Source organism: Thunnus albacares, chromosome 17 (genome assembly GCF_914725855.1).
Source record: "Thunnus albacares chromosome 17, fThuAlb1.1, whole genome shotgun sequence".
Classification (NCBI taxonomy): domain Eukaryota; kingdom Metazoa; phylum Chordata; class Actinopteri; order Scombriformes; family Scombridae; genus Thunnus; species Thunnus albacares.
In genome coordinates this window covers 17,853,287-17,872,500 of record NC_058122.1, presented here as the reverse complement: position 1 = coordinate 17,872,500, position 19,214 = coordinate 17,853,287, and the positions used below count along the sequence as shown (strand labels likewise).

Below are 19,214 nucleotides of genomic sequence, written 5' to 3'. Positions count from 1 at the left end.
ACAGTAATCAGTACACTGCACACTAATGGAACACAGTATCAAAATGCACATGAATCATTAATGACCTCTCCAACCTGTAGGCAGGTCAGAACCAGTTTTACCAGTAGAGGGAGGCAGAGGGCCCCCTCACCTATCAGCGTTTCCTCTTCAGGGGCCCTTGGCAGGGTGTCAAATTACTAAAATCTATGTTTAATCTATCATATATAGACCAAGACAAAAATAAATAAATATATAATAAAATATACATATATGTATACACACACTTTAAACATGAAAGTGTTTAGACCCCCCTTTGGGGCGCGAAAATGAAGTCTCCCGTTGGACCAAGACGCGCCCACAGAAACACTCGATGCCCCAGGATGCCAAAAACAGTGACGACAGACGACATGCGTGAGAAGGCGTGAGGTGATGTGTGCACTGAAGTCACGATGATCACACCGCCGTGAAGCACAGGCAAAGGCACTTACTAGTTCCCGGCCCCTTTCTATCTAAAGGGGGTATCCAGCGTCCAACCTCTAACACAGGAACGGATCCCCTGCTTGACTGTCGGCAACGCTAAAAGTTGCGACAGCACCCTCCCACCACTTCACCACAGAAGCTGTTGAGTCTCTCACGCGCCGTCCAGTTGTTCAAATGCGCCCTTTTATTCCAGCGTGATCCTCCACACCCTCTGATACAGGTGAGAGTCATCGGTTTCCTCCCTACAATTGTCCACCTACCCCACATTTCCTCACTACCTTGCACTCTTATATAAGACCATATAATATAATGCAATTCAACACAACAACACCACACAGATTACGAAATTTACACATAATTACATCAAAAGCCTCTGACACATTTCGACCCACATTTCACCTTCAAGATTGTTCATGTTAATTTAAACAACAGACATTAAAGAAAAACTGCAATGTATATGTCAAGCTGTCAGTTATGTAAGTAAAAACAGGCATTTTAAAGATTCTTCATATTATAAATGTGACTTTGTATTAAGAAAGTAACAATGACTATTGTCTAAGCATGTCTTTTTAAAATCATTGATCCCACATAGACTCATGTTATAACTATCAGCAAACACAAGAGAGAGATCATCATGTCAGACCAAAGTGTTACCACCTTTGAATCAGAAGTAGAGTTCAGCATACATTTGAGATTTTTCTCATGTATTGTAGTGTTTCTGATCGTTAATATAAAAGAAGGGGTTAGGTATAGCAGAAAGTACAAGACTCAAAAATGATCTTGGAATGCAAACTGCTGGCTCGGACTGCTCCTACCAGTTATATATAGACTGTAGAATATAGATATGCAGTTGGCCATGTGCTTGTGATGAGTTGACCCTTTGCGACGAAAGGCATTTCTGATCTTCTCCCAATCAGCATTTTCTTCACGCTCCTCCCACCAACCATCCTCCCTGAAGTATTTTAGAAGCCATGTCGCTCAGTCAGAACACAAACCTTGAACCATGCACATAGACACTGAAATAAACATGTTTGTCTTTGCTCTGGAGGTCATAAAGAGAAAAGAATACCAGCCTCACAGGTGGTCTGGGGGAAGGGGTGGGGATGTGTTGGCATGTGGAGGTCTTTCATCATGGATCGGGCTTTTAATGGGGCCCGTCACTGTGTAACCAAGCGAGGAGCAGAGCAGACAGGAGATGTGTCTTGTAGGTCTAATGAGAGCACATTGGCAACTGTCACTGGGTAGAGCTGTATGTGGCTTCCCAAGGTTACCAAGCCGGTGCGTGCAGAGCAAATCAGGCGACTTATATTTAGCTTTGCAAATGGCGCACTATGGATTATGTCTTGGGCCTCTCCAGTTTCGTCTTCAGTGCGTTTTGTTGCATGAAGGGGGGCTCTGGATCATGAAGAGCCAGCCATTCAGGTGAGAAGCAGGTTCATTTCACGTCAAGCCAGCTCTTCTTCCACGCATTTTCTTGCTTGCTTCCACCTTTTCCCATAATCACACTCGAACTGGAGAAAAAAGTGTTTATGGTCTCACATATTTCTCCCATTCTTCCTCAGGAGGTGGAGGGCTATTCAGAGAGTCCAGAAAAACACCAAAGAGGACACACTTGTGTTGGACCGACAGTTGTGTTCAGGGTGACCTGGGACCTGCTATACCCATACCAGCAGAGGACAACCAGTGTCACTGGACATATCAAGGATCATTTCACTAGGCTGTTGAGGTTTCAAACAGTGTCATGGATGTACTCGCTTTAGAGGCAAAGACTGGTGGGAGTAGCGCAGAACCTGAGAAGAAATCTGCACCAAGGCCGAAACCTAAACCTCCCAAAAAGGCCAAAAGGATTGTTTACTTTGAGGTGGAGATTGTGGATTTAAAAACTAAGGAGAAACTGCTACTGCTGGACAAGGTGAGCGTCTGGTTGATGGACAGTTTCTACTTACACATGCCTTTAGAAGGCTGATATTACTTTAACTAGTGTATGATGCATTCTGATCACACTCCTATATCAAAAACACAAAGAATGCTTGAGAACTTAGCTTTTACGGTCAACTACTGCAGTTTATCACCTCTCAGTGCATTCCTTTTACAGTTTCACAATTCAAAACCCTTGTTCTAAAAGTAGCACAAGCAGAGAATGTGATTACTTTTCAATGAAGTCAGAGGAAACATGTTTGTTTTAGCTCAAGAACTACAGAGTCATCGCTGTGAGCAGACGGCTAATTTTACAGATAATCATCTACTTCAGAGGCAGCCCGGTCAAGTGCAGCCATTATCAGTTACGTTACTATTGAGCGAGGGTTGCAGTTAGGAGGTGAGAATTCCCTCTTCATCTCATAGGAATTTTCTGTTCCAGCTATGGTACATGCCTATTAATGCTGCACTGGGCCAAGAGACAGGAAGGCACGCACGATTAGCAGCTTTTTGGACATGTGCGGAGTCGAGTCCACAACATGAGGGATCACTTTGCAGATGAAAATAAATAAATGAAAACTTCTGTTGTATAGACAATGATGCAGATGACTGTTTTTTTATTTTAGTACTCAGTGGAAAATATCAATATTGCATTCTCTACACTAATGTTGCTGATAATAATACTATCTTGAGTATGGTTTATTTTTACATTTTGATTGTAGGTGGAGCCAACTGCCACTATTTTGGATATTAAGGCTTTGTTTCACAAATCATGTGAGTAAGAATTTGAGACAAATTTGTGATTTTGCATTTGGTTGGTGTTCATTTTTAATAAAAAAAAATCTATCCAGTAAAGTTACTCTCTATTTTGACAGATCCAAAGTGGTATCCAGCCAGACAATCCCTGCGTTTGGATGCAAGTACGTCTGCCAACCACTATTTTCATTCTGCTTTTATTCAACTCAGTTGATTGATAGGTGTTGTGTTGAAGTCATGCGATGTCGTCTGGTCTTATCTCGGCTGATTGTTGCGGTCGGACATGTTTTTCAGAGGGCAAGTGTCTCAGGGATGAGGAAATTCTCCAGACACTTCCTGTGGGAACCACAGCCAGCTTTTACTTCAGTGACCTAGGACCCCAAGTCACATGGGGAACTGTGAGTCCACCCGAGCACGCACATGAATCACAGACAGTCTGAACCATCCTAAAACATAATAATAGTGCATCACAAGGATAAAATTAAACACATCTCCCTCTCAGATTCTTTCTTTTGTTGTAGCAGCACAGCAGCAGTCACTCTGAAAATATTTTTTAAATGTATAACCCCTTTAATTACAACTAAGGAATAAAAGTACAATCGAGCATTAGTCATTCATTGGCCAATTAATCAGTCAAGTCAAATAATACATGCTTTACATTATTCTTAAGTATACCACATGTTGTTCAATTGATTTCCACCTTCCACCTTCCATGGGTTTCCCTACATGTCAGTAATTAAAATCAACTTGCCAACCTAAATGTGATTGTTGCTGATTTCAAGGGTGCTTCAACATTCAAGATGTGAATGTCACCCTCTAAACAGCAACCTTTTTAATGCAAGAAATGACTAAATCCACATGGTCTTTTTCTCGAAGTGCAAATTTACATGTTTGTCTTCTGAATCTGATTGCAAAATGGCCTGTAAAGTATACATGATTTGCACTTAATTGGCTAAAACATGCGGAATCACTGGTATGATCTTTTAAAATTATTTTATTTTGAATATAAACAGACACTCTCTCACCAACTTGAATATAAATATCAACCCCACAGTGACAGACAGAGGTGATTTGCTGTGGTTCGTTTTTCTCTCACCTCCTGCTATGCCTGTCCTCTGTCCTAGGACATATAATCTCATGGCCCCATTTCTCCCAAAGGTGTTTATCCCCCTGACCTCTCACTTGCCTTTCACTGTGCCTCTTTACTCAACCTTACCCACCGAGCCTCCGCATTCTCTGTCCTTATCAACCCTGACACAACCCCCAGCGCCCTGCCAGGCTGCAGAGTGATAGTGAGAGTGGAGCAGCATGAAGTGCCCCAGCAGAGACCACCAGTAGCTATTGGTCAGGCATGCTGAGCCAGGGCTCCGCTCGAGGTGCTGATTCAGATATCAATTTCACTGTCAGCTGTGCTTCTTTGCTTGATCATACAATTTGTGGAAAGCTGGTATTACAAGCTGTCTTAATGTCTCATTTGCTCCGTGGGTACATGTTGAATATTAAGTTCTTAAGAAAGACAGAGTCATGCTGGTGTTAGCTGCATTTTCTCCCATTAGAGAGGTTAGACTGGCAAAGTGCTTGTCCAACAAGGAGAAAATATTTTATTCCCTGTGCTATTAAATTAGTCAACACTGGTTTGTATATTTTCTATTCGAGTTCATTGTTAGAACTGTTAATTGTGATGCAGTTGGGGGTTTATTTATGACTGTTTTGGGGGGTTTTAGCATATTTTTGCACTTCTTCTCATGCATCTGGCGGCAAATCAAGGAAGCTATATTTTAAAGCATTTCTGTCTTGCTTACTTCAGGTGTTCCTGACAGAGTGTGCTGGTCCACTGCTCATCTACTTAATGTTCTACTTCCGTCTGCCCTTCATCTATGCTCCGAAATACGACTTCACCAGCAGCAAGCACTGGGTTGTACAGTGAGTGTCAGCTTGCTTATGTTTTCAGGGATGTGTTGAGATGTTGCCACGGTGTGTCACACAATCCCAAGCTTTGCGCAGATGCCCCCCTTCCACATGGCAAACAGTCGTGAAACATATTGCTGTGTTGACACAGAGTCAGGGCCAAGTGTAATGGACTGCAGAGGGGCAATGTATTAATCACAGTTAAATATGTAAGTGCATTTGTGTGTGTGTGTGTGTGCGTGTGTGTGTGTCCCGTCGCAGCTTGGCCTGCATGTGTCACTCCTTCCACTACATAAAGAGGATTCTGGAAACGTTGTTCGTCCATCGTATCTCCCATGGGACCATGCCTCTCAGAAACATATTTAAGGTGACTGAGCCACATACTTTGGCTTCTGAATGTGCAGTGTATATTATTATTTTGTGCTGTGTAATTATTCTCAGAAATCTGACGCAAATGTGTGTGGAACTCTGTTGACAGTTTGACTTATTATAGTCCCGCTCTCTGTTCCAGAACTGTGGCTATTACTGGTGCTCTGCAGCTTGGATGGCGTACTACATTAACCACCCTCTCTACACCACACCATGTAAGTGCTGAACGCTGCAATTCTCAGTTTAACTCATCACCTGAGGTTGGCCTTCGCCTTAATCCATATTTCTATGACACATCACACAGATTACGGGGAGCAGCAGGTGAATAAGGGACTTTACGTTTTCTTGGTAAGTCTGAGCTCTGTTGAAGTTGTATGTTTCTGGCATCTTAAAAAGTAACGAGCTGTTATGTAGATGCTCATCTTTGGATGTCTTTATTCCCACAGTTCTGTCAAGTAGGGAATTTTTCCATCCATGTTGCGCTTCGTAACCTCAAAGCAGCAGGTGAGCACTTTGTAACAATGTTGTTAATTAGTTTTTTTTAGGTCAGTGACACTTTAAACAAAGTTCAAGGCAATGAAATATTGATTTGTGTTTATCATCTCAGGTTCAAAAATGAAGAAGATTCCTTACCCAACGAAAAATCCATTCACATGGATTTTTTGGCTGGTTTCTTGTCCAAACTATACATATGAGGTAAGCAGATTCACAAGTATAATTTTATCATAGAAATATTTTTTTTGACATGTCCCTATGAAAGAAATCAAGGGTGATGTAGAAAAGTCTTGGTCAAGTTTTCACAGTTAGGTCAGTCAGATATACAGTATGTTAGTTTGATTAAAATTTGAAAAATCAGTAACAGAAAATTTTGTTTTATTTTTAAAATTAATTTGAAATTGTGTTTTTTCATGTTTCAACACTGCATTACTGAATGTAACTATTAATCTTTTAGTACAACCCAGTAGTCTGTAGTTGATCCATGCAGTGTAAGATGCATTATTGCTGCCATCTACTGGTTGCAGCACATTTTACTAACGTACTGTGAATCTCAATTCATACTGTATGTGAGCATATTTGTTTATGCGTGTATGTTTCTGTGTAAACGTCTTACTCACAGCTGGGTTCCTGGATCGGCTTCACAGTGATGACCCAGTGTGTGCCTGTGGCTTTCTTCACTGTCGTGGCCTTCATCCAGATGACTGTGTGGGCCAAAGGCAAACACCGCAGCTACTTAAAGGAGTTCAGAGATTATCCTACCTTACGCTCCTCCATACTCCCCTTCATCCTTTAGAGCCTGGTAGAGAAAAACAGTTGCTACACACATCCAGCCCCCCCCCCTTCTTTCCCTCACCGATCAGGCCCCTCCATCCATCGGGCTGTCAGAATGCGTGTGCTGAGGTTGACATCACGGCTGGATTTTGGTCACACGCGTTTCATGTACAGTAATACTTCCTTACATGTCACTCTGTAACAAGCAGCGGCGGTTGCAGTTACTCGGAGTGTTGGACTGGTGAATGCAGGACTGTTACAGGCAAAGGAAGCCTTCAGAGTTAAATTTAAATGCAGCAAAGTCTTAATTTAATGTTGTATGTGATCTTGAAGAGCAAGAGGATGAAAATATGTCCTTTTTATTTTGCTACTGTGGTAAGTTGTAAAATGTTTGACGGAGGGCGTTGTTTAGTTTTTAAAATATCACATTATTTCCATAGCTTTTGGCAGACTAATCAGTAGGTTTCCCACAGAGCTGGGAAACCAAGAGGCTAATCTGCATTGTCAAACTAGTGTGCAGCCTGGAGCTGACAGCGTTGTGGATCAGTATTCTACTGATCTGACTGATCCAAGTGACCTTTATACTATGGTACTGCTATTAGTCCTGGATTAGAAATTGTATGCTGATTCCCACATTTTCCACCACAGCTGAAGAAAACTTTTTTTTTTTCTGTACATAGATCAAGAGTATTTCTCACATTGAAAAATAATAGAAAAAAAAAGGATCTGCACCCTGCTGATAACATTCACACATATACAGTTAAACTACAAAAATCTTCTTACTTCGATAAACTTATATGATGAAAAAAGTGTGCAATTGAAAAGTAAACAGACCAGGTTTCAGTTATCCAACCATCATCACATATGTCCGCCTTATCTGAGTTGTGCAGATCCTTTTTCTACTCTATTATTTTTGTACTAATCTGAAGATTTGTGCAGCGACAAAACAGTTGAATACAATCAGAAACTTGCCACGATGGTGCTTCACCACATTGGATACAGGTCATTGGAAAAAAACACATTCAATGACAATTTAATTCCCTGCTATTCCATTTTCACTGAATGTGCATTTCACAGAGTGCTGCATCAACTCAACCTTCAGATTAAACAAGGAACTTTGGTTTTATTGGGGGGAAAAAAAACACATGCTGCAATCTATGTATGTTTATCTGGAGTGGAAACTTTGTACAATATTTTATTGAGACTGAAAAGGGCCATCACCAGCCCTCACACCCTCTCAAGGTGATGGCTGACTCACTGAAACATCTCTTTGTAAGTGAACTGTGAATTTAAAAAAAAAAGGGTAATAAACTGCATCACAAAACAAGTGACTGAACAGAGAGACATGAGCTTTATTTGTGACTCTGGAAGAAGTGTCACTGTTACAGATAAAAAGGGGAGGAAATACATTGGAGATGTAGACTACATCGTATGGAATGTCACAATTAAAGTGGCTGGCTTATATCTTCACACAAATAGACATTCGACAAATTATAAATGGATGATAACATAAAATATTGCATTGGATCAAGGTATCTGCTCCATAAACAGGCACTGAGCAGTTGTATTAAGTTTAAAACAATATATTCAGTATTACAATAACATTTCCCCAAAAGTACTTTATTTTGCTTGTGTATGAAAGCAAATTCCACTAGGCCGCGCATTTCCTGTATATCTGCAATTGTTCCCCAAAATTCAACTGTATTAAGTTGGACCACAGTCATTTCTAAATAAGATATAACAAGAAAAAAACAACAACATATTGCCTTGCCAGCAGGTAGTAGTACATCGTATTGGTTATGTCCGAGACACTGACGGCATAATCCAACGTCAGCAGCGATTGGTGGCATCAGACTGTTGACTTTTGCTGCAGATATGTAGATAGTCTGACTTCCCCAGCACTTTGATGACATTTAGTCCAACTCATCAGATGAGAAAAGGAAAAATGCACAACAGATGCGCTTTATGTTTATCTGTGCGACTTATGAGCAGTTTCTGTACTAACAGAACGTACCGTAATAGATACAGGGAGGATAAAGTGAGAAATTTCAGAGCCTCGACATGTTCTTATGGACCCCAAACTGTGACAACGCTTTGGCCACAGCATTATGCAGTCATGTCTCTATAGGTACATTTGCCTATAGTTGGTCCACTTGGTGCGAGACTCAGTCCCCTTCACTGGCTGCGTTATCCAGCTTTTACTCTTGCAGAAAAGGTCACTGCTCCTCCTTTTTAAAACATACTCTGAACGTAGCAGTCCGTTCCCTTGACAGTGCAATTGTACGTGGGTGAAATGAAAAACCATTTGAAAACCAAAGACCATAATGAGAGGTAGGATGAATGTCTTTTAGTTACTGGTCATTCTCACAGTGAAAGTTGATTCCACCGCAGCCTTTCCCCCTCCACACACCTTCTACATATACTATATATATGAAGGTGGGTGGCAGGATCCAGATGGGAGAGGGCACTGTGCATGCACGTTTGGGTCAACGCAGCATTGTCTGTCGGGTCACGTGAGCGCGAACGATGCATCGCCACTTCAGAGGTCTTCGTATTCCAGGAAGTGGGTCCTCTGCAGCACCTTTACGTGGCGCTCGTAGATTTTGAGGGCAGGGCCGAGTCGGATGGACAAACCGGTCAACACGTCACTGCGCTGCATTAGGAGAAGGGACTTCCCATCAATTTCCTGTTGGGGGGGGAGAGAAAAAACTATTGAAGCTCTAAAATTGTGTGAAAAAGCTTGTATTTTAAGAGACAAGACAGACAGTTTTCTTTTCTAGCATCCTTTACCATGCAGGTTTATGCACACAAATAAAACTGTCACATCCTAATGCAAATTTTTGGGACGGTGCAACACATTTTTATACGAACTGCCTCTGAAAATGCATTGTGTGATGGAACATAAGTTTAGTTTTCAGTGTATATGTAGCGCCCTCTGTGGCAGCCTGCGGTGGTGCACCAACCTGTGTTCGAAATGCCACAGCCTGCTCTGGAAAGCCTGCAGCTGAAAAATAACTGGCCACATCTGCCACAGTCCACTGCAACAAGTTCTGACTCATCTTCTCCTTCTTCACAGAGCTGGAGAGAGATCAGATGAAAAAGAGTCAAAAACAACGACCACACAAGCAGGTAATGTCTCACTTATTTTGTTTTTTTCCAACATTTAGGTAGCCTGTGTAGTTATTTGGAATTTTTCTTATGTGTCTGTCCCTCAGTGATATGTACATTTACTATTTGAGACGGGTGAGAAAGATGTATCACAACACTGTGGAGAAGTAGAGAAACATTTACAAAAGAATGCAAAATAAAAAAACACTTAATACTCACATGTCATCACTTTTACCACCATTCAGAAGACTGTCTTCAGCTGCTGTGAAGGATGATATATCTATCTTCTTCTTAAATGTACCTGTGAACAAAACGGAAGCTAAATTATTATAAATGTTCAGCAGATTTTACAACGATAGAGACACTGACTTAATGGATATCATGATATCTGCTGGGGAATTCCTTGATTAACTTCATGTTGTCTGCAGTGTTTCTTTAATGATCACGAAGACACTGCGTAGTAGATTTCACTGGTTTTTATTAATGTGACACTTTGACAACGTGTAGGCGAAACACATCCGTATTTCCTGGAAAGTGAGAACGGGATAGTGCGAGGGGAACATTAATGTCTTCTTAGAGCTTATTACTTTTCATGTCAAAAGCCATTATGCTCTGTCTTTCTGCAATGAACGGTTCGAGTATGCTACCTAGTGGCCCCAAATCATTCATAAAAACACAAACTACTGTTTTATATATGAAATGCAAAAACTCAGGGTGAGCTCCACTCATATAGCTCACTAGTGGTGCAGAAATAAAGTTTATGTGAGAGCCATGATTCTAACTTTTTCCAATTCTGCATAAACTTTCAAAAAAAAAAAAAAAAAAAAAAAAAAGAGTTTTAAATGTGCCGCCTCATATCCTTTACGGAGTTGTGATGAAATGAAACTGACGCTTTTTCCATGGTACTAGTATGCTGCACTGAGGCCTCTACTGTCACGGCACAGGATGTTTTTCTATTAGATTTTGTTCATGGTTCAGTACAGTTACGTTACCGTGAATGAGTGTTGATACAGCACCCTTCCTATACCAGCCCACTTTCACAGGATTCTAGCAGGACTGTTGTTATAAATGTAAATGAATAAGAAATGTGCAGGGTCAATGTTTAGCTGAGGCCACCATTTTCAGACGGGTACTACTGCTCCTCCTAGCCAAACCACATCCTGACCTAGCACAAGTACAGCACATAGGCATAGTACCTGTGCGGTGGTAAAAACATTTTAGTGTTGTTTGTTTCTGATTTGCCATGTTAGTCATTTGCTTGGAGGTCTCTTAGTAATGTTTCACTAAAGAGGGAAAATCTATGACTACTTTTCTTCTGTTAAAAGCCAGCATGTCAAATTTTCAAAGAAACAAGCTCTTTAGGTTTCAGCAAACTGAAATTTATGTTCATGGGTGGTGTACACAAGCAAACTAGAGAAACCACTACTGGGAACTGAACCCTCAGCAACTGATGTGGGGGCTGGAAACTTTACCTCTAGTAACTTTTTCATTAAAAAGCGGGTGTTCAACAGTGTTTCAAGTCATGTCCTGAAAATTATAAATACATCTCTTCAAACAGGCATCTTTCCAGATGCCTTCAAAACAGCTGTTATAAAACCCTCACTAAAGAAACCCAACCAAGATGGTGATGCACTGACCAGCTATAGGCCAATATCCAACCTTCCATTCATTAGTAAGATACTTGCAAAGATAGTTTCAGTGCAAATAAACTCCTTTCTTAAAGAAAACAACATCCTGTATGAATTTCAGTCAGGCTTTAGAACATAGCAGAGCACTGAAACTGCTCTTCTTAAAATAATCAGTGATCTCAGACTAAACTCTGATGAAAGTAAGGTCTCAATCTTTGTCTTCTTAGACCTAAGCGCAGCGTTTGATAGGATTGACCATGATATTCTAATCGATTGTCTTGAAGAGTTGTTCGGTCTTTCTGACTGTGTGTTAAACTGGCTCAAAACGTACATCAAAGAGAGAAAGCTTATGTCAGTCTTGGAGATCATGTGTCTGAGGAACATTGACATGCACCAGGGAGCTGCCTTGGTCCATAATTATTCTCACAATACATGCTGCCACTTGGTGACATCAACAGAGAGCACAATGAATGTTTCCATAGTTATGTGGATGACAAACTGCTGTACATCTCTGCTGAACCAAATGATGCTGCAGCTATGCACTGCATTACTACCTGTCTTCTAGCAATAAATGAATGGATGAGCAATAATTTCTTAAAGTTTAACAAGGATAAAACTGAAATCTTACAAGTCGGCCCTAAAACAAAAAGAGAAATGCTGTATAATCATCTGGGGAAATTACCTCACTGGATTAAATTTGAGGTTACAAGTCTTGGTTATGTCTTAGATTCAGATCTAAACTTCAGGTCACACATTAACAAGGTGATGAAAACCTAATTTTCCACCTCCAAAATATAGCAAAAGTTCGACCATTCATAAATCAAAGAGATGCTGAAAAACTGATTCATGCCTTCATGTTAAGCCGACTTGATTATTGTAACGCACTTTTTACTGGCCTCCCGACAAAAAAAACCCCCAAAACACTGAGAGACTTCGGCTCATTCAAAACTCTGCAGCTTGGCTATTAACCAGAACCAAGAGGAGAGAACACACTAGTCCAGTTTTAGCTGCTCTGCACTGGCTTCCTGTAACATTTAGAATTGATTTTAAGGTCCTCATCCTTATATACAAAAGCTCTTAATTGGCTAGGACCAAGCTACACTGCTAACTCCCTTGTTAACTATATGCCTTCTGTGATCATCTGCTGCTGGTTTACTGGAGGTTCCCAGCAAGAACTGAAAGAAAATCGGGGATGCAGCCTTTGTCAATTACGCCCCAAAGCTATGGAACACACTACCGATAGATATCAGGGAAACCAGCTCGCCAAATACCTTTAAAAGAAAGATGAAAACTTATCTCTTCACTTTAGCCTTTAACTAGCTATGACTTTCCTGATACAGGCCTGAAATTATTTTGTGCACTTTGCTTACCACTTATGCTTCTTTCAAAATGTTGTATTTTACTTGATTTTATGCATTCTATTTTCACTTTATTTTTTATCTTATTTTTATTATTACCAAGTGGGTTTTATGTTCCATTAACGTTTTTATGTTCCTTTTATGTCTTTTTTCACATGAAGCACTTGGTGCATGTAATTTCTTTGTTGTGAAGCACTTTGAGCTGCATTTCCTGTATGAAAGATGCTATACAAACAAAGTTTATTATCATTATTATTATTATTATTATTATTATTAATAAATCCATACAAAAATCTGAAATGTTCATGTTGCCTGGCATATATGCAAATACAGACATAACATAAAATATGAAGAAGATGATTACTGAATTATTAAGAACCATCTGTAAGTGTAAACATATAGTACATACAGTATCAACCAAGCAGCACTTAAAAGCAGCTTTTAGAAACCCTCTGCAGTTTTATATTTATAACGTGGTCGTGTAGAGATTTTCCTCGAATGAAAATCATAACGCATCAAGGTCAAAACTAGATCAAACTGTATCAAGTCTCCAGATTCCCACATTTACAAGCCACTGCTGTCAATAGTGCAGCATTGCAAAAGGGCAGCATATTATCAGCAACAACTTCCAACAATCAAAATGAGTGCTACGTAGGGGTGTAACAGCACACAAAATCCACAGCTCGTTTTTAGGGTCACGGTTCGGTATATTTTCGGTAAAGCAGGAAAAAGAAAGGAAGAAAATGATTCCTTTGGTCCTTCATTTTGAAAAATGTAAACATCCAACAACTGCTCATTGGACAAAACTATTACTGAGACAGTTTAATTGTGCTGCAGTGAAAAAGGAAAACAACCCTTCTGTTTCCCGCAAGGAGTCAGAACACCTGCTGACAGCTGTTTTATGGTGATTTATGGTCACTCAGAACCGGTTCTTACGACATGCTGTGTGACCACGTCAGAAATCAAATTTGTTTACTCAAAGGCGGAGTGAAAAGTCGACCGTCACAGAGAGAGGAGGGGGACGGGGAGACGCGATATAGTTTCACTACAGAGAGTGCGTATTTTAATAATAATGACAGCAGAGACGCTACATGAGCACGGGTAACCAAGGTAACTTGGCTAAGCCGGCTAGCATATATCAAGCACTAGAATTATTGTTTCGCATGTGTGAGTAAGAGGATTATTAAACTATTTTGACTGTAATTGTTTAGGTCAGGGAGCAGACTAAACCGAGGAAAATCACATATCAAACCGAACATCATGTACCGACAATGCGGGACAAACACATGAACCGTTAAATCCCTAGTGCTACCTGGTTGAAAGGTCGCAGGACAAGCTTGTCAAGCATTCAAAAAATCTTCAGCAAGCCTCGAGGCAAGAACAAGAGAAGGCCAAATAATAGTCTTTGAAATACAAGCTGTCATTAGTTAATTCCTTTAACATTGCGTGTGTTTTATTGGGAGCCGTTTCCCAGAATGAGAATGAACAGATGCAGGTCACACAGCAGCTTCTTAAAAAACAAGAAACTATGTAACTCACAGTTGTCAGATAGCAAAGACAGTGTCTGTGATCTCCCATCCGATACATTCCTGCTCTCCTCCTGTTGGCCAAACAAAACAAAACAAAACAAGTCAAACATGAAAATGTCACGTAGAAAGCAGAAAGATCAAAGAAGCGGGAGAAATACAGGTGGTATTATTTGTCACAAAAGGAATTACCAGTCGTGCTGCATAGTCTGGTACCAACTGGTCAGGCAAAAGGCCACTATCCTCCGCCTTGCCTTCATCCTCCTTCTTCACGTTGTTCTTTAAAGCACATGGGCTGATAGTTACAGAGTGGACTGCTGGCTTCATGACTGCTGCTAACACACATGAGAGGAGACCATTTACATAATACACTGATATAATCCATATTGTCCACACCTGACTTTATTCATGGCAAATTCTAATGCTAATCAAAAACTAAAGCAGCTGAATGTTCTTTTATGTCTGTTTATTAAACCTGAATAACTGACACAAACAAGCCAAAGGATGCCTACACTTCTAACTGCAGAAGCAGCATCACTATACCGTGGAAATGTATTATTTCTCCTGCAACTCTGTCTCTGGCTGACATTAACCACGGCATTTCTACTGTCAACAACGATGTCACCCAGCAGTTAATCATCTAGATGGTTAAAGGCTTGTATCTCCATTTCATATCCAGTGCAAAACCTAAGCACGAAGCTTCCACATGAAACAATATTAGAGTGCTCCATTATATCGGAGCGTGCATATTAGACTGTCTCTAGCAGTGTGGATACCTTTGTCTCTCTGCATTCCTGGGTGCTGGCGCTCCACTGGGCAGACAGCAGAACTATAAGCCCAGTCATTGTGTGCGAGGGCCCTGGGGCTGGAGGGGGGCAAGGAGCTGGGCCTTGCACCAGCCCTTTGGAGAGAGGCACAGTCCAGACCCGAGCTAGGGACGCCGCCAGGGCCAGGGCCAGGCCGGGTGCCAGAGGGAGAGCAGGGAGCAGAGACAGCTCGCTCAGAGGCACAGTGCACGGCGGCATCTTCATACGTGCGCACAGGAGAGGGTCCGTCCTGCCCATCCCGGCTCTCATCAGCCCCCTCCTCATCTGCATTACTGTCTGTGTCCATAGCCATAGAGGTGTCTGCCTGCAAAACCAGAGCATAAAATCCCCATCCCATTATATTTTATAAGAGGCTCTTTTACAATCATTACATGATGTATTATTTGAAAAAAAAGCAACAAAACAAAAAGGTGGGGTGGGTGCAGAATTATACATACATCAAGTATGTCCTAATCTGTGCTTGTATCAGTAAGGACAATAAGCTTGAGAGGATAAGAAACACGTTTATTTCAGTGGGAGAAAAGCCACTATCAACAATTAAGTTCATTATTTGACAACAACTTAAAAAGCTGACAATCCCGCAAAGGTTACAGGGAATTGTTGTCATGACTGACTACTAATTGTAGGCTGAGCGTGTCACATGGAAACATGTTCATACAGATGTCGCAATTTGACCGCTGTGGTGGTAAATTATTGCCTTTGAATGCCTCAGTCCCCCTTTTCCGCGGTGCAGTGTTCACTCCGCAGACAGACCGAGAGCCCCTCCACCACTAACGCGTTTCCACGCAGTTAAACACGGGAATACAATGTTGTCTGAATGGATGTAACTAGTTTTAACATGAGCACTCATTCCTTTCGTTGTGGGGTTTCGTCGACGGCGCCCCTGAGTAAAAAAAAAAAAAAAAAAAAAAATTACCTTGTGTGCGACTGCGTGTCCAAGACCCAGCAGTCGAGCACAAGAGCGCACTGTAAGCCCGCCCCGCTCCTGTAAAAAAGCCGCTTGAATGGCATTCACCCATCGCACCACTGCATTTCACATAACTTTCACCGAGACACCGTCACAAAAAACATCATGCCCCCGAGGATCTCAATCCAGCATCATTTTCATCTCAGCTCATAAAAAAATAAAAAACAGCCGATGTGCTCGGTGCGTCCCTGTCTTTAGAGGCCTTCTTGATTGATAATTTTAACACACGAGAGCGTAGAAAGGGCCGATGGGAGGCGTTTTTTTTTTGTTTTTCTCAAATTTCCTCCAAAGTGCGCATGGAGTTGGGGAGCCGCGGTAAGGACCTCGCCATTGTGTCTGTGGTCTTTAACGGTGCGCTTCCCGGGGCCGAGCCGCAGCAAGCACAGATGAAACCGACTTTATATCGACGGCTGCACACTCCGATGCGAGCGAGCACCAGTCTCAGTCTACTTTGACTCTGCACAAGAACACAGTCAACGAATTACAGTAAAAGCGACGGAGCAGAAAGAGTAACGCAAATGAGTCCGTTATCGGACACGTCACTGTCTACATTTGACCCGATCGTATTCAGGTAAAACCTGGATAACAAGCCCCAAAAAGCATTCAGCGCAAAGTAATCAAACGCGTTTGTTTTTGTAGCGACACACGCCTTTCAGAGAACAAAGTCAGTTTGATCTCAGCTTAACCCAAATCGGACAGGCGCATCCGCCAAGCTTGCGGTCGTTTACATTCAGGTCTCAGTGTTACCGGTTCCTTGATATTTAATTACTTTGCAGTACTATGGTTCATCTTAAAATACTGTCAAAAAATAGTTGACAGTCACATAGAAGTGATGTCATGCTGCACGGGACGTGAGAGGCCATAGCAGCCGACACCAAGCGTTAGACGTGACCGGGCTTGGCAGCGTGTCCGACAATGGATCTAGGGGTTCGACTTTATGCACTGCGTCGGCAATCGTCCATCGCTCGAAAAACAGACGCAGTTTGCACACGTGAACTGAACATATCTCCTTTAGAAGTACTTTAGCACCGATAATCATCGATTTGGTTGCGGTTTAACGGGACGAAACATAGTGATGGGCACATTTTTTAAGTCCAGACGGGGGAAAGGGGGGTGAGATCTCGTCAGAGGCAGACAGAATATGTGTTATGGTGACATATGATGTGTTTATTTGGCCGCCTTTGGCTCCCCACGTAATAAACAATCAACAACCCTACAATGTCCCAGCGTCCCCCATCAGGCTCGTACATCCGCGGTGTTTGAGACTTTTTTTTCCTCCCTTCATCCACTCCCACATCGACAAGTCAGCGAGCATACAAACGTACATTTCCGCTTCTGGATCGCTAAATAAAAACCCTCACTGTCAAGCGCATGCTTTAATGATAATATTGTGAAAGAAAATGTGTTCAGCTTCCGGCCTGTGTGTACGCATCTCTTGCCCCCCTCTCCCTCTCCCTCTCCCTCTCCCTCCCTCCCCTTCGCTCAACGCCGAGTTTGAGGCTTGAAAAGCGCTTTCTGCTGCTGATAATGGTGGCTCTGGTTGTTGCAAGACGGGCAGGACGGTGCAACTTTTCCCGTGTCCGGTTTGCTCGTGCGCACCGTCCGTTTAAAGTGCCTTTCAACCGGCTCAGCGCAACAAAAAAGCCATACTTTGACTTCACGCGCACCTTCTGTTTTTTTTTTTCTTCTTCTCCACCTCGGTAGCGCTCGTGCGGGGTCCAACCAACCCGCCGCTCCCCGTCTGCGGCAGTTTTGGGTGCACTTGCAAATCACTCCCCTCACCACTCCCCCGTGTAGAAACAAAAAAGACGTTATTTTTTTGGCAAACCGCACACAGTTAGCCCCTACCTTGTTTTTTTCTCTCCACCTGTTAATGTGGTGTGATGTGACAATGAGACGTGAGCCGGTTAAACGTGCCCCCCTCGCATCAACCGTCACATACCTCCAAATCCTCCTCGTCCTGGTCAGCCGGACCGACCGCGCTGTCCCCGTTGCTCAAGTCAGAGTGACTGGCTTCTTCCACCGCGTTCCTTCTCCCGGCCGTCGTTAACGTTACATCGTCTTTTTTTCTGCTCCTCCGCTGAACCTTGGCGGCGTTTCGGTACGAAATGGAGCCCTTGTAGTTAACTTTCAGCACGGTTTGTTCCTGGATCAGTTTCTCCAGTTCTGCGCAGGTTCGGTCGGGCTCGGACCCGTGTCGTCTCCGGACCATTCGGCAAATCCTCTCCAAGTCCGGTCGGGCTTTTCGCGACCGCAGCGAGTCGATAGTGTCTAGTATCCACTCGCGGTACTTGGATTCAGACATCTTTTTTTTCTTTTACTGCTCGGTTGCTTTGCTTGCTTTTTTCTTACCTTTAGTGCGTCAACCTTGTGCGTTACAAACGGTGTTTTTTCGTGAGCCGCGGTCCGAGCCCAACTGAGAAGCGGAAACCTCGCTGTACGCCTGCCTGCGTTTGCGTGTGCGCTTAAGGTGGACCGACTGAGTTCAAGCCAAAAGTTTCACTCGAGAAGGGGTTTTTAAGGTGGAATTTGCAGTCCTGGGGCGAGAACGAGCGCGCGTGCACTCGGCTCCCATGTGCGCCCTGGTGCTAGGTGTGAAATGTGGAAAGGAGAAAGGCTGAATGTAAAGGACTAACAACTAGTCAGGTTCAGCCATAGATTAACTGAAGCTAGATCACATGTACTCCGTTTTCTGTAGTTAAGCCAACCAGCCTCACACGAGCACGTTGAAGAAGCAGGGGCGTAGCTGGGAATTTTGGGCTCCATTTTCTGCCCCTATCGATAAATGTCTGAAGATGATCTGGATGACTGAGAATCTTCAGACGTTTTACCAAGCATTTTGGGCTCAACACCCTCAGAATGATATAAGAACAGCCAGGAAAATATCAGATTACAGATATTGTAATCACTAAATCAAACTATATAGCCTAACAATTAATTAACTGATGTTAAAGTGGACAATAGGAAAATGAAACAATAGAAAAATCACTACATTAATGTAAAACTATTGTACAGAATCATTGAATCCAATAAAAAAGCAATAAATTAAAACTCTATTACAATCCCCAATTGAAAACAGAATAACTCTTTTACAAACTGTATTTTAAATCCAGTTCAATTTT

The 19,214-nt window shown here is 42.2% G+C and overlaps 2 protein-coding genes across 4 annotated transcripts; one reads left to right on the top strand and one right to left on the bottom strand.

Annotated features, from left to right (window-relative positions):
• The first annotated feature begins 247 nt into the window (after window positions 1–247).
• tecra (trans-2,3-enoyl-CoA reductase a) lies at window positions 248–7,811 on the top strand. 2 transcript variants are annotated; one of them, XM_044330990.1, is made up of 12 exons: window positions 248–679; window positions 2,022–2,371; window positions 3,099–3,150; window positions 3,252–3,296; window positions 3,427–3,530; window positions 4,940–5,055; window positions 5,302–5,407; window positions 5,552–5,624; window positions 5,714–5,757; window positions 5,856–5,913; window positions 6,017–6,105; window positions 6,527–7,811. In XM_044330990.1, the coding sequence occupies exons 2-12, from the start codon at window positions 2,201–2,203 to the stop codon at window positions 6,698–6,700; spliced, it is 1,032 nt and encodes a 343-aa protein (XP_044186925.1). In that variant the 5' UTR covers window positions 248–679; window positions 2,022–2,200; the 3' UTR covers window positions 6,701–7,811. The 2 variants fall into 2 exon arrangements, with proteins under 2 accessions (XP_044186925.1, XP_044186926.1); XM_044330991.1 differs by lacking the exon at window positions 248–679 and adding an exon at window positions 1,363–1,881.
• Window positions 7,812–8,010: 199 nt separating this feature from the next.
• On the bottom strand, window positions 8,011–18,735 carry samd1a (sterile alpha motif domain containing 1a). Of its 2 annotated transcripts, none has more exons than XM_044330988.1 (7): window positions 18,035–18,735; window positions 15,075–15,429; window positions 14,491–14,633; window positions 14,312–14,372; window positions 10,006–10,087; window positions 9,642–9,756; window positions 8,011–9,364 (listed from the first exon to the last, which is right to left on the bottom strand). In XM_044330988.1, exons 1-7 carry the CDS (start codon window positions 18,395–18,397, stop codon window positions 9,218–9,220), a joined length of 1,266 nt encoding a protein of 421 aa, XP_044186923.1. In that variant the 5' UTR covers window positions 18,398–18,735; the 3' UTR covers window positions 8,011–9,217. The 2 variants fall into 2 exon arrangements, with proteins under 2 accessions (XP_044186923.1, XP_044186924.1); XM_044330989.1 differs by having other exon boundaries at window positions 14,491–14,630; window positions 18,035–18,734.
• Window positions 18,736–19,214: the final 479 nt, after the last annotated feature.

Bases quoted from the DNA above. Each gene is read 5' to 3' on its own strand.
- tecra (XM_044330990.1), top strand. From the start codon at position 2,201: ATGGATGTACTCGCTTTAGAGGCAAAGACTGGTGGGAGTAGCGCAGAA. The intron at 5,408-5,551 runs GTGACTGAGCCA...TCTCTGTTCCAG, and splicing joins CTCTCAGAAACATATTTAAG to AACTGTGGCTATTACTGGTG. The intron at 5,625-5,713 runs GTAAGTGCTGAA...CACATCACACAG, and splicing joins CCCTCTCTACACCACACCAT to ATTACGGGGAGCAGCAGGTG.
- samd1a (XM_044330988.1), bottom strand. From the start codon at position 18,397: ATGTCTGAATCCAAGTACCGCGAGTGGATACTAGACACTATCGACTCG. The intron at 14,373-14,490 runs GTAATTCCTTTT...TTTGGCCAACAG, and splicing joins CAGACTATGCAGCACGACTG to GAGGAGAGCAGGAATGTATC. The intron at 10,088-14,311 runs GTGAGTTACATA...TTTTGTTCACAG, and splicing joins GTCTTTGCTATCTGACAACT to GTACATTTAAGAAGAAGATA.